Below are 18,181 nucleotides of genomic sequence, written 5' to 3'. Positions count from 1 at the left end.
TTTTGTACAATTCTGGTGAAGTCATGATTTTTAAGAATTAAAACATTTGTTTTTCGGTCAAAAATGACAACAACACGAGAGGGTTAAAATGAATGAAAGAACAATACTTTTAATTTAAAAATTCTTTTTATAATAACTGGATTGGAACTATTCATCACAGTGGATGCCCCTGAACTACAGAACCATTAATGGTTCATTAAAATATACTGAAATAATAGAAAACAACCCAGACGCCGGACAAGTAAACCGGCTTTTAATTAGCGAAGGATAAAGGCATGTTAATGAATGATGCTTACGTGTGCGCGTGTTGGTTCATGTGGTGTTGCTGCATATGAGAATGAATCCTTAATGATGAACAGCCGGTGAAAACCTCACTGAATCTTATTACAAGGTTCTTCTCACGTCAGACGTGCAACAGAGCAATAAACCTAAGGAAAAAGCGAAGATTTTCACATGCAGCTCTCCTAAATGTGTTATAAAATATTCCATTCAGGAAACTTTGCAATGGCTTTAGAAGATAACAGCGTGCCTTCAAATTTAGCCAGTGTGTTGGAACACACACCGAGCTCTTTTTCAATTTTTATCTTCTTCTCACAGAAAAGTGCATTGCTGGTAAGAAGGTGAGCCAAAAATTCGTGATTTTTTTTTTAAATTACCCCTGTCAGTGACATGTTTGAAGTTCTGATTTTATGTAAATCACTGGAGTGTCCTTGACTACAGTGAGAATTGAACAGCCTATTTTTAGCAGCTGTCACCACAAACCAGAGAAGGTTTTCCTTCATGTGCTAACTGCTCAGAAGCGCTCTCCATATGAACAATTTGCAAGCAACGTAGTGTTGGGAGGAAGTCCATGTTGGGGTGGCTCTAAAATGTCTCCCATTTGTGGGTTTTATTATCATGTGGAAAGAAAATAACAAGACTAATATATTAATAATGGATGATGTGAAACATGTTTTGTATGCTCTGGGATATTTAAAGGAAGAGGGGAAGTGTTGTTGTATTAAACCCCTATGTGTTCAAAAGCGATTTAATACAACTCTGATAATAAAGTGCTAAATGCATTTTTAAAACAAATCTCTGTCCTGGGTTTGAAACCTACTAAATAATTCATTTATTTGATTAACTCAAAAGGAAAAAGGCTGAGTAGATCATTATTAGAGAAGATAAATGCATGAGAGTGTGAAAGAGCTTTATGAGCTTTGGAGGAGGAAATGCTAAAGCTCTGATGTCTGTATTTGAGATTTAGACACAAGCTTGTGGCATTAAAACTAACTAGCATTCATGTCACAAATTATAATACAATACATATTTTGAAATAAGCATTTATCTGTAGGATGTCTGAAATGTGTAGTGTGGTTATTTACACAGTGACAATAAAATGAACAAGACGCTTAAGGTGATGGAAAAAGAAGCTGCTCAGTGAGGCACTGACTGAAAATTAGTCTTTTTTTATATATATAGTTTTGATATTACAACCATTTCAGCATTTTTATCAAATGGGATGGAAGGTTTTAAAGTGAGAGAAACAAACTTTCACTATACAGAACATCACAGAATTCATCAAATCCACTGATATACTTAATGGCATCATCCCTCAGGAAGTTTGGTGGGAAAACAGCACAAGTATTAGTGGATGTTGTTAATTAAATGAATATATTACACAAGATAGAAAGTAAAATTGATTATCATTAAAACAATATTTCCCTCCAAAACTTGAAACGTTGAGAAAGTATTAAATGCACGTGGAATACTTCCTAAATTGCCATTTCATTTTCTTTCCTTTATATTGTGAACTGTAATGAAAGAAAACTCTCCAACATGATTTCCATCTTTAAAGATTGTATAAAGTTATATTATTGTAAATAGTCCTGCAGTGTGATGGAATGTGAAACACCGCTTATAGGACGCTGCAGTCTGCAACATTATGATTTACACTGAGCTCAACAGTTGTGCTGGTAGCAAATAGTACAAATTCTGGAAAGACAGATTTAAATTTGATACTGTCAGACCGTGTGCAGGAATGAACCTGTTTGAGCTGTCAGCTCATCCTTACATCCTCACAACAAGCCTGGTCCTTGCCAGAACCCCCAAAAGAAAATAAGATGAATTCTGATGAACTGTTTCATCATTGAAATTCTAATTTTAGACTGTTTTGAGATAAGACTACAGCTCATCAAATGACATTGACTGTTTAGCTGTCTCCATGCAGGAGGAAGTACGCTGTTTGATGTAGAGCACTGTTGTTTAATCTCAGAGCTTCCACTCTCTTTCACTGCACACCCTAAAAGTTCAGGTTTTTTATCAATATTTTGAGAGCTGGATAAATTCTATTGCTTCTGTTCTCACTTTAATCAATAAAAAATGTATTTACTAAAATGTATTATCTCCCATCATGCCGTACCGTGCTTGATGGGAGTGCTTAATGCTTTCAGATCTTACACACTGTAAGTCAAAATATGAACACTTCAGATCATTCATTAGACACAATGGAGAACAAAGAAAAAATGGAGAACACAGCATCCAATGCATGCATTTACAGAAAAAAAACTGTATTTTGTAACACAGTATAAACAAATTTTGCAATAATGGAGTATAGTAAAAGTATAGTAATCACAACTTGTAGTAGTAAGGTGAATAAATTGTGTATAGTATAGTATAGTATCCCATCCCTACCAGAAGCCTACAATTGGTAAATGAGTAACGGCTCATGGTATCATCACATCTGTAATGTAGAATCCTTGACAATATTCAATAGACAGCTGAAAACTCATCTCTTCCGTAAGCACTTACCGCATCATTAAAAAAAATAATTCTATGCTAAATGAATAAATGTATCGTACTGAATATTACTGAATGTCTGTATATTCAGCACTAGTAGTCCAAATGCAAAAAAAACACACAATGAAAAGCATGTTAGTTACACATTTAAATGAGTTGTGCAACTGCAAAATCAAACTCAGTGAGAGATTTATTCTGCCTCAGCATCACGTCTTTGTGCTGGGTCCATCACAGTGCCAAACGTGTTTGTGTGAGTGAGAATGACGAGTGGAATAATGATTTGTTGAAACACAATATTTTGTGTTTTTATGTGTCTAGGTAAGGAGCTCTGCGCTGTGATATGTTCCCTTTTAAATATATATATTTCTTTAATGGGACATTATTCACTCAAATGATAAGTGAAATGGTTCCTATAGTGACGGGGTTGATATTATACACTGGAAAACTCATGAATGGTGGCTGCAGCGCATATAAAGCTGAGCCATTTAAACAGTGAATATGCACTGCAATATAACTAGACATTCAGACACAGATTTCCCCTCTTGCAGTAATAATCCAGACATGATGAAAATCCCTGAACATTGCAGTTGACAGAGCACCTCTCAAAGCATCACTGCAGCCTTTTCCATGTGTTAGCTCCAACTTGCCAGATGCCAGACATCAGACACGCTTCTTCACTGTCACAGCAACGGCCCTCATATGCGGCGTGAGACAGGGGCTTCGCGTTTTGTCCGCATCTCTGCTGCTGGGGACAGATTTGTGCAGGAAAGAACCCCTGTGACATCTGGCCCTTATGTCGACGGTGGGCCTGGCTGCCTAATGAAGGGACATGCTTGTGCTTGGCACTGCACTACACACCATTTATTACCGTCAGAGAAAGTCACACCAGGGTCTGCTGCACACTTTAATGATGGCACACTCAAGCTCACAGTGTTCGCAAGCATTTGTGTGAGAAAGCTAGTCCTGTCAGACCAGCTTACACTTCATACATGCTCCCCTGTCCTTGAGTGCTAGTATAAATGTGTTCCTAGATCTCAAAATCGTTTCAAAATATAGATCCACCGTAAGATTTCAAATTTTATTAGCAAAATTATTCAGTATTTTCAATGAATAAACAATTCCAGAAGTGCTTTCATTATTTTTTTTTAGTCCAGCAGTTCTTCGCCTCGTTCTCTGTATTCCTATATGCGAGTAAACAATTGTCAACTATAGTATTCTTCCATATTTTTGCATGTTAACCATTTCACTATTCAGAATTTCACTCCACTTTTAATAATTTTGAAAGTGGATGGCTGCGTGAATGTAACGGTTTCACACAAATTGGCACACAAAACCCAGCATACATTTTCTAATCTATTAATGTTAAACTTTGGATTATTTTAAACATCTGTTAATTTGTCTACACCCTTGGATACAATTTTGATCCAAAATTGAAAGTACTGAAAACAGGCATTTGCAAATATTAAATAAGGCCTTGGGATCTGCTTTCATGCAGATCTTGCTCCAGCATACTGTACCTGCCAGTGATTTCCATGCAAACCTGTAAAGCCTGATGGGGTTCAGGTGTGTTTTATTAGTGTTGAAGCAGAACAATGCATGATGGGAACAGTTGCGTAAAGATCCCAGCCCAAAGCCCACGTCTAGGGGGCACATTAACACGACACCGTTTTCAACTAAAAACGGAAAACGTATGGCCGTTAATTTGCACGACACCAGCGTTTTGGGGGCCTGAAAACGCAAACTTTTGAAAATGGGTTTCAAAGTGCACGTTTTTTAAAACTATACCGTTATCGTCTCTGTGTAAACTACAAAACCGCACATTTGTGAAAACTGTGACAGTCTATAGGCGCTTAGTGTTTCTTTACAAAGTGACATCGCCAACGACTAGCATTACACAGCGCTTTTAGTCGTTTTCGCGGATCCGTGTGAACGGGTGATCATTTTGACAACGTTGCCGTCTGCATGTGAAAAAAACGTTTCCGTTTTTAGTACATCGTTGTCGTGTAAATGCACCATAGCACTGAAATAAAGACGTCATTAGTCATCACACATGGGTGTGTTGTAAAGTTTTATTATGTACTGTGAAGTATAAAACTGTGTTGCTGGTCAGGATTTTATCAGTGTTACTTCTACGCATTACATTACATGAGAGAATTCACTTTTTAATAGGACATGCTCTCTTACTGCATTATCATGAAGAGTTTTAATTTGATTGTGGTTCATATGCCCCATTATTGGTGGCAGAGTGACAGAGTCTGATTACCCGGTCTGCTAAGTGATCAAAATAAATGAAATAAAATCATTTTTTATCTCTTTATTGTCTCTATCAGCACATAACAGAGAGATGATGAGAGAGAACTGCTAGATTTGTGAAATTGGCAGTAAAAGGATGAAAAAGATTTGTTTATATATGACTATAAAAACAATTATAGTTTTATTGCATCAGTGGAAATTGCATGTAAAATCTTAAGCCTATAGACGATTCTGCTTTCCCCATTCTTCAAAATGATAGTTTCATTCGTAGTCATAAGAAAATTGAATTTTAAAATTCTGTCTGAGCTGCGCTGATAACCTCAAGGGCACTTAAGACGGTGTTAAAATGCCACTCAGAAAAACATGATTGGATGTTTTGACATTTTCATTGCAAGGAGAAACACATCCAGCTGAGGAACCCAAAGCATTAATGAGAATATGTGTTCGTCATTAAAAAGTTTTGGGCTGGATATTGTGTGAAATTAATTTACTGTATGTTTTGTTTAACTGTTAAATCATTTCTGAAGCCTCAGGCTTTGAAAGCACAGGTTCTGATGAGTAGTATTTCGACATTGCTAGAAGTGACATACGCAGAGCAAACTGAGTCATCTGCTCACAGATGTCACAATGGCAGAAAGCACAGAAACAAGCTGCTTCTATAACCCCAAACCAAGCAGAACTGTTTGTGTGGCATAAAGATATTTATAGGTATTCAGTTTCAAGTAGTTGTATATCTATCAAGATTTAATGCACCATGTTAAACCCTCCCATTTAGCTGTCGTTGAGGTGACATAGCGTAGACAAAATATACTCCATCTTCAACAGCCATTTAATCCAATTATGTCCTTTTTTTGTCCTGTGGGATAAAAAGATTAAACGAAAAGAGGATATATGACCAAGACCTTACAGCACAACATTATGCATGAGAAAGGATTTAGCTGTTATTTAAACCTGAAAACAATGTTAGGATCAACATAGCCTTATATTACACCACAATATGTGGCATGCCTTATGCTTCTATGTTAATCTTAACACTGTATTACCATATCTCTGAAGAATTCAAACTGGATTTTTAGATGTGATACAGCTATCTTCTTGGACCTTCTACGGTCGTCTGAATGAACCAATCCAGGAGTGAGGTCAGCCTCATAAGATACTGTTCAGCTTTCATTTAGCTGAAAAAGACAATAAAAACATGCGTCTTAGCTTAGTGTCACTCAAAAGACATACATGTAGATTTCTAATAGGGAAAAATTATGCGAAACACAAATAGATAAGCGCTGTATTCTACCATTCTCTATCAATACACACCAGACAGTACCTGTGCTTTTTATTTTATTTTACTGTAATTTCTTAAAGCTCTCTCATGCCGTCCTCTCCCATCTGTCACAAACCAAGTGTGTCCGTACAGTGACTTACACAAGATGGATACGCAGTGGTCACCTGTGCCCTGCAGTGATGTTCTGTCGAGATCAGCTCTATTGAAGGGCTGTGGGATCCATAGAAGTGAGAAGTTCAACACTGCTGGGGAAAGAAAATAGAGAGAAGTAATATATTTCATGGATTCAAAACACCACTAATTCTGGTACACTTTTACACTTATGTTTTTTGACTAACACCTCCCAATAGAAGAACATTATCACATGCAAGTAAGACAGCTCGAACACTGTGGGCGGAAACACAATCTCGAGCAATGTTGGCAGTGACCTAGAGAAAGCACAGTTATATTGACAAACGTCTGTCAGTTGGAAGCTGTTTTCTACAGCCCAGCAATTATCTTTGGTTTCCAGAACAAATCCCTCAGTCGACTTGCCAAGTGTGTAGCGTTGCCATAATGGCAGAGAATAAGAGAGTGCAAGTGCACTCCTGCAAGCAGATGGTGTCATTGTATCACTGTCAAACCTCTGAATTTTCAGTCCGACTGCATTAATTGACTCTTCAATCATAACACAATCTTCACTGCTTTTGGTGCAAAAAAAAAGAGAAGAAAAAAATACCTACATGAGACTAAATTACATTTGTTTAAGATAATCAAGAATAAAAATAGTATTATTCGAGCACTTTATTCAAAGGCCCCATGGTTTGGCTGGTTAACATGTTAGGGATGCTGTAACTACCATACCAGTGCCCCATTTAAAGTCACCATGAAATCAAAATGGACAATTCTTTTTTTTATGTAATATTGCAGCATTTATTATAAATGATTAATCCCTGCACATCATTATAACACTTTATTTTGATGGTCCTCTTTAGACATTCTGCTGGATTTAGGTAACTTTGCAAGTACATGTCAACTTATTCTACTAACCCTACCAGTCTACTAATACTCAACTGATAATCTAATGAGATATATACACACACGTCATGTTATAGTCAATAGAATGTCTAAAGGAAACTAATCTTTAATCAAAATGACGTGTTTGCTGGAGTGAGGGCAACCTGTCACTCACATGAGATCACAGCAATAGCAAATGACATTGATCCAACGATCCGATCAATTCCTGATGGACATAATCAAGTCCTGCCCTGCACTGTTCTTGTTCGAGAGGCCGTTACGCTCGGATATACTGTACGTCACAACAGGGAAGAAAAGACTATCGCAAGTTCTGTTTCATGTTAACTTTAAAATTATTCGCATTTTCTGACTAAATTAAAAAGCTGAAAGCAACATGTTGTATAGTATAACTTCATTATAGCACAGCACATGCAACTGCCTTTGAAATGCTATATGGATCGATTTCTCCGGGATTTCTCCAACCTTGATCATTTTCCACAAAGATTTCACTCAATTTTAAATTAATCACTGATTGTCTTGTTTTCAAATGTCCTTGAATCACTGCAGAACAAATAACTTCCTAAAAAAGCTGTAATTTGCAAAGAATTAAACAGATGAAGAAATGGGTGAGTGGTAAAATGATTACAAGAAAACAGGTGAAAACGGCACGCTGCACTCTGAATTCATAAACAGGCGCTAGGCACTCTGGGAACGTGGCCCCTGGCTCACACAGTTATAAGCTCAGCATGAGAATGGCTTTGTGTAATGTGTCTGCCAAAACAGCACCAATAATGCTGGAATCCATTATACTCCTATAATACTAATCAGTTGAACACCAAAAATAAACAGAAGCTATGCAAACATGGCTGTATTTTCCAGGTGCTGTGTTCAAGAGGGACTTCCGGAGTGTGATTTTCACTAGAGAAGACAGGATAAGCCACAAATTCATGTCTTCCTAAAGCGTATGGAGTGTTTTATTAAATGAAGAGCAAGGTTCTCTATAATGAGAAGAGTGGGACTACTGCTAATTGAGATTCATTAAAAACTAAAGGATAATTACATTGTGTCTAGCATGCTGAATAGAATATTTCATTAACACACCATCAAGAGTGCTGTGGTTTCGAAGCACAGCTGTGATTCGGCAGTGGGTCGCGCTGATATACAGGCCGACAGAATGATTGCGGGTGTGATATTTTTACAACAATGCAACATGTTACACACAATATTGCCAGTTACTTTGTCTATTCTTGCTGCCTGCGACAACTAAAAGAGTTACACAGGAAGTCAAAGTAGTGTTTGAACAACTCGCTCCATTATTGCACCGAATGACAGTCTGTCTATCTGGAACATGCAAACATGGACAAGTGGAGTGCTTTAAAGTCCTAGGGCTGCTGGGATGTTTATTAGCCTTCTTGGAATGACTCTCAGCAAGTCAAATTCGAAGACCGGAACTGAAGGCCCATTCATGCCAAGGACAATAACTATAACGTTTCAATCATCATTCTAATTCTTTGAGACTCAATAATGAAAACGACACATCATTGGAATCTCTTTTAGAACGATTTTTCCAGCTGATGAAAGATGAGAACTTTGACAACCAATCAGAATCCCCCTGACTGAGTTTGAGCATTTAAAGGTATAGCGGAGGATTTTTTACTTCCGGGTGGATCACCTATACTATTGGTCCTCCTAATTGTCAATCATTCTGGTGAATCAATCAAACTTATTCAAAAAGTGGAGAGGGCGGGTCTTATCTAAAATTCGGAAAGATCCTCCACTATACCTTTAACAGAACGTTATTGTGCATTGGTGTGGATGAACACCATAAACGATATATAAACTGTTGTATAATCTGATATACACTAGGCTATTACTACTGCTATTATCTATATAAGTCAATGAAGTCTACTTATTTTTCACTAAGCTTTCTGTACACTTGTAAGAGGCAAGTATGAACAATACTCAACTTACCCGGCATACAGCATCTGCACACAGACTGTTTAGAAGCACTTCCTCGGCCAAATGAGACGGAGCCCCCTCACTTCTCACTGATTGGTCTTATCAATATGCTCCACATATCGACTACAAAGCGCCTGCAATGACAAGGAAGAGAATAGATGTTACTCGGGTTAAACAAACACAACGTTTAAGGGGAGGCTGAGAAGGGATATCCTACACTTGGCAGCATAAAAGGCAGAGAGCTGGATACGTGGGAGGACTCGGGTTGGGAAAGCAGCTGATGATAGTGATACCCTCCTCAGCGATAATATTTCTGACTAAAATCTTGCCTGAAGACAACAGGAATATGACCAGTGTATTCTGTCTGACATTCTGGTAGTTGTCAAAAAATGAGTAGCCTAAAACGCCTCAGAGGTCTCTTAGTCACCAAGTACATCATGAGGTCGTTTCAGCTGTTTTGTTCGTAAAAGATTTTGAAACCCTGCTGTTGATTCATACCGAAGAAAAAGCTGTATCTTCTTTCACTCTCCTCCACACTGACTCTCCGAAGGTTTAAAGTAGGTAATGATTACATCTCACATAACATTCCCAGGCTTAAAATAAAAGCTACAAGCTTAATTTTAAAGAATTTAGTGGATTTATTTTCAAATCTCTACATCGCCTGCACTGATCATTGATTATGGAAAAGTAATGGAGGTCGGATTAACTGATCTCTTCCCATTATCCACGTTCATTCCAAAAGGATCCTCTGAAGAGGCTTAGGCCGTGAGGCTCGCACACCCTTTCATGCCCAGGTTGTACAAGTCTTTTTAATTCTCGTACAATGGCTTTCACTGACGTTGTGGGATATCAACATCACAAGGGTATCAAATAAAATAAGACTACATTTGAAAAGATGAAAGGCCCAACAGACTGCTCATCTATCATTTCAAAGGTCTGAACACTGCTTAAAAATCAGTGCTTGTTGATTTCTCTTTTTGTACAGTTAAAAACTCTGTGTCCTTAACATTTGTTTGTCGGCTCTCCTGCTGTGTTAAAAACCCATAGGAATTGAATTACAGGACCAGCACGTCTTCAACATCTTCAAGCACCATGCTGCCTGACAGAGTCATTTTAACTCATCCTTGTGTTTAAGATGGTTAAATCTGCATATTTATGTGTTTGATTTAAAATGTCGGGTTAATGTTGATATTCGTGATATTTTTATCCTTATGCTACTGATTGTTATGCAGAACGCTAAAGGGCTACAGACAAGTTATAGAGTTTAATAAAATGTACTGTAGCTAATCTTAAAAAAATACATTCTAACAAAATTGCCAATAGCTAAGGAAGGTGTTTATATAGCAATTACCATTTTTGTTATTGGATTGTTGTGCAAGTGCCCTTAGTTTTTAATATCATGGCTATATTAAAAGTTGCTGTTTGGGCCATGACTTTACACAAACAACTATGCGAAAAGAAATGTGATGACAAGTCTAAAGCCTTTTTGTTCAAACGACTCTCCATCTCAGTCTCTCTACATGATGACTAACTGTCACAGAAAACAACAGTGATTTTCAACAGTGATGGAAATTCCACTAGTATTTGACAGCCAATTGAATGTGTTGTGTGTGAATTACAGTCTCCCAGCTGAAAATATCATACATTAATCTGTTATTGTCATCATAAATGCATTCTTCCTCACCACAGGAAAAAAAAAAAAAGCATTGTGCATCACACAAGACCAGATGAACAGAAAGCTTAAAAAGTCCAGTTGCTTGTTACTAACAAGTCAGTGTCAATTCATTGCACTACAGTCGAATTATCAGACCTCCTACACTCTCTTTCACTAGGGAACAGTGTTTCAGGACAAATGAGCTGTACATTAAAGCTTCAAAATCCACTGCTGACATGTTCAAGCCGCAGGAACTACTGCAAAATCGCCACCTGTGTGCCACTGATTAGAAGACACTGCCGATTTTAATCAGCAAGCCTAAAGCCATTCAGTCAAACCTGTCCTCAAATCACAAAAATACCATAATATTATTTAAATAATGCATAATCCATTTTTCATTATATTTAATGACATGCTATTTTACACAAATTAAATGTAGCAGCTGAATAGTTTATTTCAAGCAGACCATTAACGATCAAAAACCACAGCAGTGTTAATTCAGCTAAAACATCTTCGTCATTGTTTCCGTTCCTATCACCTTTCCATTGTATAGTAAGCCATCTGATTTAATCATCCTTTGTTGCTTTACAAATGGTTTGAGTAAAAAACGCATCTGTTTGAGCATGTCCCTGTCTTGTCCTTAATTAGACTATAAAACATGGCTGACCTCTACAAAAGACTTCCATCCATCAAGAGAACCAAAATAGTGTGACGATGGTCAAAATTAATAGAATAACTAGTTCCAAGCTTTGAATCTTCGAAAATGCTAAAATGATAATGAAAAGGTTGCGTTAATTGATTTTTATTTTTATTTTTTATGCACATAATTGCTCTGCTCTAGCAGAAAAGAAAAAAACCCTAAATTAATCCAAAAGAACAGTGTTTTAGTCTCTTGTTGCTGTTATGCCCCACATGTTGGGATTGCCTGCATCGTAATTAATACAAAAAGTTGTTAATTACCCAAATGTTCAAAGCATTGTTCCTGAAGGCCACATTTCACTCGAGGTCATACTATCACCCTTAATATTTTAGTGGTGTGTGCAATTAATCTGTGCATAGCTTCACAAGTCTATTTCATACTGAGAGGGATTCTGTCTTCAAGCTAACCTAAAGGGATGTTTGTGTTGCTTGCTAAATGGCTTATTAATTGTACAGTCACAACAAAACATTAATACATGCTCCCAACTCTGAAATAAAATTGTTTGCTTTATTGTTTTCTCTTGCTCTAAGACAGCTCTGCACTACATATAGGTACTGTCTTGACGATTTCCGATGAAGTATGACAGATGCTAAATGACTTCCATAATCCATATGCCCAGGGTGTTTCCCTGCCTACCCTTATAAAAAATAAGTACGCTATACTTCAAGTTAATTTTATTAAGTATACTTAAGTAAAGATAGACGGAAAATTCTGTCAATGGCGGGAAAGAGTTAAGTAGATTTGACGTAAATTCCTATGTACACTTCCAGTAGACTAGCCCACACAAAAATATCTGTTTTCTTTATACATCAATATTTTCAAACAATGTAAGTTTATAAGACTTGACCTGTAAATCTAAGTGAAAAAATGTATAGTATTTAATAGGCTACTCAATCAAAAGATTAAACACAACTACAAGCCAAGTATACTTACAATACTTTATTTTACTTTTATGTATATCTCGATCAAAAGGTTGAGTTCAATTATAGGCCAAATATACTTAGACTTTTCTGTCAGTATAAGTCAAGTATACTTAAGTGCAATTTTAAATATCTTTCTGAGAAGTATATCAAGTATATTTCTGAAAATGAAAAGTAGACTGAAAGTATACTTTCTTATTTTTTTGTTTAAAAGAAGTATACTAATAGCACACTTGAATAAACATTTTTCGTAAGGGTCTAAAGGGGTCATATGATGGTTCAAAGAAGAACATTATTTTGTGTATTTGGTTTAATGCAATGTGTTTACGTGGTTTTAGGTTAAAAAAGTCATTATTTTACACATACTGTACATTATTGTTGCTACTCTTTGCCCCGCCTTTCTGAAACGCATCGATTTTTACAAAGCTCATGGTTCTAAAAAAGCGCAGTGTGCTCTGATTGGCCAGCGATCCAGTGCATTGTGATTGGCCCAAAAACCTTAAGCGTGTGACGGAAATGTCACGCCCCTTACCATATGTGGTAGAGCCCTGCACGGGCCTCAAATCTAGGCCCGAGCCCGGCCCTGGCCCGAGACGCTCAGGCCCTAGCCCGACCCGTGTCCGACAGCTCATCAGAATTATCAGCCCGAGTCCGACCCGAGCCCGTTTTTTTTTTTTTTTTTTTTCACAGCTGCAGCCTGCCCTATTTGCAGCCATTAAAATATATCCGTTTTGTTAGTTATGTTTCTTTTATTCTCATTTCTTTATTAAGTTAATTTAGACAAATGTTTGGAGCATTAAAAAAATAAAATAAAATGACGACCAAGCAGCCGAGCCAACAGCGAGTAAAACATGTTTGATCAATTTAGCCTCTCAAATCAACGCTAATACTTTACTTGGCTACAATAAAATCCATAGATATAAAACACTTCAAGCATATCACACAGACAGTTAGTTTAATGTTTATTTATTAAACCACAGTGAGTAAATTTTTTTTTGAAATACTGAGGCAGGCTCAGGCTGCGCGCAACAGCGCTCACAAACGAAATGAGCAATAGAGCAAATTAAATTAAATAAATCAAAAACAAACTTGCAGGTTATCTTACCTCAAAAATGCACCACAGAACATGGCCATTCTTTTTTCCAGTAGTTTCCAACAGTTAAACGAAAATAAAGTCCAATCAAACGAAAAACGAAAAACATCAGTAGCCTAGTTTCCAACAGTTAAACGAAAATAAAGTCCAATCAAACGAAAAGTTAGAACAGTCTCTTACAGAGCATCGTGGAGAAAAAGAATAGCATCCACAGTGGAAGATTTTAACCCAGTCCTCCTCTCTTCTATCACTCTGCGATTTTTCTCTTAATATTCTCCATTATTTGCACGTGAGGTGAATCGTTGGTTGCGCTGACGGGAAACCTTCTGTGTGTGCGCGTGCTTGCGTGCGTGAGACTGTCATGTCAATCATATGTCAGTGTAATTATAAGATTATGAAAGTTATGAGGTTCTTTCTATGTTTGTTCTTCTATCGTCGACGTCAACTTCTCATATTTTTTTAATTAATGTCTAAAAATATAAAAAGAAGGATAACCCAAAAAAGGCCCGAGGCCCGGCCCGCATGTGAACTATGACGTGAAAATTGGCCCGAAGCCCGGCCCTAGGGGCGTAAAAAAGTCGGGGCCCGTCGGGCTCGGGCTGAAATGCAGGGCTCTAATATGTGGAACATCAGCTCCCAAACTTGATGACAGGTGATAATGTACTACCTTATCAATTCGAGCCCGAATCTGATCCAGAAAATGCAGATGACCAAGCTGATCGATAAACTTTGCCAGTGCGACTGGACCAGAACGTATCAGACTGGTAAGGTTTTATTTAATTGGGGACATAATTACTGATTATAATGAATTATACTGTCTTTTTACATGTCGTGCCCATAGACAGTATAAGAAATGGACACAGCAACCCCATAGACTTCAACGGAGAAAAGTGAAGTAAATTAGAAGCACTCACTTCCTGATGGCTGAGCGTACTGCGCTGCCTCAAACTGAGCTTGACGACGTAGATCTGACGTGAGCAACCTGCCTGACAGTTGTAAGTCTTCTAGTAGCTGTGCCAAGAGAAATCTGAATCATTCCCTTCCGAATCTTGCAGAGACGGAGAGCGTGAGTAGGAGCTGTCCATGAGCTAGGAGCAGGAGCAACTTTATGACTCTCTATGGGCTTCTCCCTTGACTTTATCGGACTTTATGCCTCCACGTCCCCCCGATTGCCTGCGAGCTTCTCCTTATGTTTATACGGTAATTTCTCTACTGTGCGACAGAGAATCGCGTGGTTATGACGCAATCGTTAGCCTATTTTTACAAAAACTGCTTCTACGGGGCCATAACGTCAGATACAAGGTAATGGAGCCTTTTATACATTGTCGTCTTTCTTTAGGAATAAACAATGGATAAATAGAGTCTATAAACGCCTCAGATGTAAAGTTATTCGCTGTCAAAGTGATGCCAAAATGAACAGTAGTCAATGGAATGCTAACAGCAGGTGATGGCTTGCTAACCTATGGCGGTCCCCGGGGAAGGTACGCTTTCCGGGTGCTGGATTACCCCCTTGGTCGTGCCGCACTACGGGTGTGAGAACACTATGTAAACATAAAACTATGTGATCGTAGATACGACAAGAAAGCGCTACTCTATACTGCTCAAAACTTGCGTTTGAATAGTCAGTAGCAAATTCTTAAAATATGAAAACATACTTACAGGCTGTGTGAGTCAAAAGCACCAGAATGTACATGCAAAGATGGAATTTCCCCACTTTTTAGAATCAGCCTTTGTGCACAGCCGGCCTTGTAGCAACTTTCCCAGGTTCTGGAAACAGTCCTCCGAAAAATGCGCAGCTAACTAAAAATTTTAGTTGTACTGTTCTGGAACAGTGTTGTAAATAAAGCTTAAGCACTGTTGTGTCCTCTTTTGGAAGGCCAAACAAAGTAGTTTGGCTTTCGCAACGAAAAATACAGTGTCTCCACGTTCACGACATGGAGGCGCCGGCGGCAACAATAACACAGTGAGAATAAAAGTTGCGCCTCTTTCTATGCGTATACATTTGGGTGTTATGAAACTCTGCCCCCACAAACTGACGTAGATTTGTGGGGGCGTGTTTGAACGAAGCGTTTTAGGAAGGCGTGGCTGAGCCTTAACTTTTACAAAGAATATCTCTTTAGGTTCGACACCTTGAGCTTTTTAACTCTGCAGATCTTATACTTGCACTAACAGCTAACACACTAAAGAAAAAGGAAAACAAGAAATCACATCATATGACCCTTTTTAAGGCCTGGGACGTTGGGAAAATGGATGGACTTGTGTCAAAGCAAGAAGTTGTGAATATATATATATACAACTAAACTATATTTTAATGTACTTGACATGTAGAGACACTTTTGCAGCTTACCTAGTCTTGATTCAATCCACGGCATCTCAGCTCACAGAGAGACTGGTACCTGTTGGAAGGATAAATCGTATTTAAGACACAGATTTTAAGGTGCTATTAGTATAATACACAAAATGAAGAAGAGACAATGAGTGAAACTACAAGTCAAAACAAACGTACACTCGCATGCACGATTAACAGATGGATTGAAAACAGTTTGACAAAGCATATGTTACTATCAAAAAAGTAAACCAATTTGTGGGGCTGGACAAAAGCTGTCAGAGCAGAATATGATTTGAGAGCAACCATCTTTTTCAGCGTTTCTGGTTAAAAAGCTTAGTTTAGCTGGTCAGGTATTAAAGATCAGTTTTAGCTTGTTTTAAAAGATGGATTGTTAATTGCTTTTTCTTTCTTTCTTTCTTATGTGTTAGTAAGTCATTTTTGGTGTCACTAGTTAACTTTATTAGCGGATTTAGAGGGCCGAGGCATTTATTTGGGGTTAGTGAGGGCAGGTTTACTTTTTGAAGTATAAATAACTTAATTTATGACTGGCATTCGCAACATTAGAGTTATTATTAGGGTTACCTGCTTAACGTTTAGTCATCCTTTCGAAGTCTTAATACGAGTCAGCATTCAGTTCTAATAGTCACAAAAAAGAGTTTAGGTCTCTATGGGGCCTTCAATAGTGCTGATATTTAAATGCATTGGTATTACAACAAAAATGCAGCCTTCTGATGTTCATTAACATAAATAGCAGAAGAAAATATACTGTAGGTAGCAGAGATAAAGCAATTTAAATGGATCCCATTCACTCCTGTGAGTGATGAAATATGAGTGTTGCTACAGTGGTTAACACCAAAGGCTGAAGGCACTTAGAACATCTTATTGGAATATGGGGACGTTCTTACCTCCTGAATCTCCATATCATTCTCAGAGTGACGTTAGTGCAGACAAGTCAGTCCGACTTATTGTTTAATAAGCTGAAGCTTAAAGAGTGTGTTAAAAAAGATTCAATTTATTGATCTAAACAGTTGATTTCCATTAACATGTTAAACATTTAAATGACTAATCAAGAGTCAATGAACAATTTAGAGCTAATGTTAAAAATTATTTAACAAAGTTTAATTCTATTAATGTAGCTTATCTATTATTACACAAAATGACTTGACAACGTCTCTACGGTTCCTTTTTGTGGCTTTCTTGGTTAAATATATATAAAAACAACATATTAGCCATTTCAGGTCAAACAGGCATTTAGTACTAGAAACAAGTACGTACCTAATCTAATTTTACAAAAAAATGATCTCATCCTTATTAACAAATTATAGCAACACAAGTTTAACAATTATAATCACCTATTTAGAGAAGCTTGCACAAGGCGCTTTACATCTTTTTATTACATTTTTATGTACAAATACAAGCTACACACAAAGCAAAGCACTTGGATGTGGCTACGTACATAGCCAATTGCTTTCAAACCCAATACTGATATCAAAATTAAATATACAAACTCAGTATTTACCATCATCAAATCAAGAAGTATTAAGAAAGATGTTATGTACAAAATGAGTCTTTTCACTGTGGTGATATACACTTTTTCCTTAACGCAAAGATTCCCAAAATCCGGGAAGCACAATGTGTAGCTAATTCCATGCTTTACATTTGGGGGACAAACAATGGAAAACTAAAGGAAGGAGCATTCAATGACAAAAGTACACTGCCAAATTCTGGCCAGAACTAATGTTCATATGGTGTTTTACAACAGTTTCAGATAAGAAAAGAAGGGACCATGTATCTCCCATCCCCCCACCCAAGGTTAGGATGAGTTTAAAAGCATGGTTGACCTATCACTTAAAAATCCCTTTTTATATTATTTAGGCCTAGTAAATGCGGTTTGCATTGTATGGAGGTCACATGATCTGGAGCACCTTTAATATCTACCATAGGGGTGATCTCTGTAGCCCCCTCGATTAAGTCTTGATGCTGGAGCTTTGAGGTTGGGCCGGGATGATATCCAGTCCTCTTCTGCTAAAAGTTAGATGATTAAACAAAAAAAATGCAAAACTAATAATCAGGTAAAACAATTTTCATTTGAAAATTGAATTTAACACAAGTGAAATGTAGAGAAGTAGAGAAGCCTCCTTAAATGGCTGAAATGCAATGCTATGAAGATTCATCAAGGGATGGATATCCTAAGGCCATGTAATTCCATGTGACATTAGC

At 37.4% G+C, this 18,181-nt stretch overlaps 1 protein-coding gene across 5 annotated transcripts in view; it reads right to left on the bottom strand.

The window, feature by feature from the left end:
- Window positions 1-4,830: 4,830 nt before the first annotated feature.
- The window catches only part of khdrbs2 (KH domain containing, RNA binding, signal transduction associated 2), a 69,348-nt gene continuing 55,997 nt past the window's right edge, over window positions 4,831-18,181 (bottom strand). The window contains exons 9-14 of one of the 5 annotated variants that reach the window (XM_084390609.1): window positions 17,900-17,986; window positions 15,980-16,028; window positions 9,278-9,399; window positions 6,451-6,555; window positions 6,075-6,206; window positions 4,835-5,887 (exon numbers count right to left, since the gene is read on the bottom strand). In XM_084390609.1, the coding sequence (XP_084246735.1) occupies window positions 16,006-16,028; window positions 17,900-17,986 (110 nt within the window). In that variant the 3' untranslated portion in view covers window positions 4,835-5,887; window positions 6,075-6,206; window positions 6,451-6,555; window positions 9,278-9,399; window positions 15,980-16,005. Of the gene's footprint in view, window positions 6,207-6,450; window positions 6,556-9,277; window positions 9,400-15,979; window positions 16,029-16,961; window positions 17,987-18,181 lie in introns of those variants that run through there. The other 4 variants (XM_084390610.1, XM_084390611.1, XM_084390608.1 and 1 more) reach the window with 4 other exon arrangements.

Source organism: Rutilus rutilus, assembly GCF_951802725.1.
Source record: "Rutilus rutilus genome assembly, chromosome: 20".
In the NCBI taxonomy this organism is placed as follows: Eukaryota; Metazoa; Chordata; class Actinopteri; order Cypriniformes; family Leuciscidae; genus Rutilus; species Rutilus rutilus.
The sequence above is the reverse complement of the archived record's forward strand: the minus strand, read 5'-3'. Positions and strand labels throughout refer to the sequence as shown.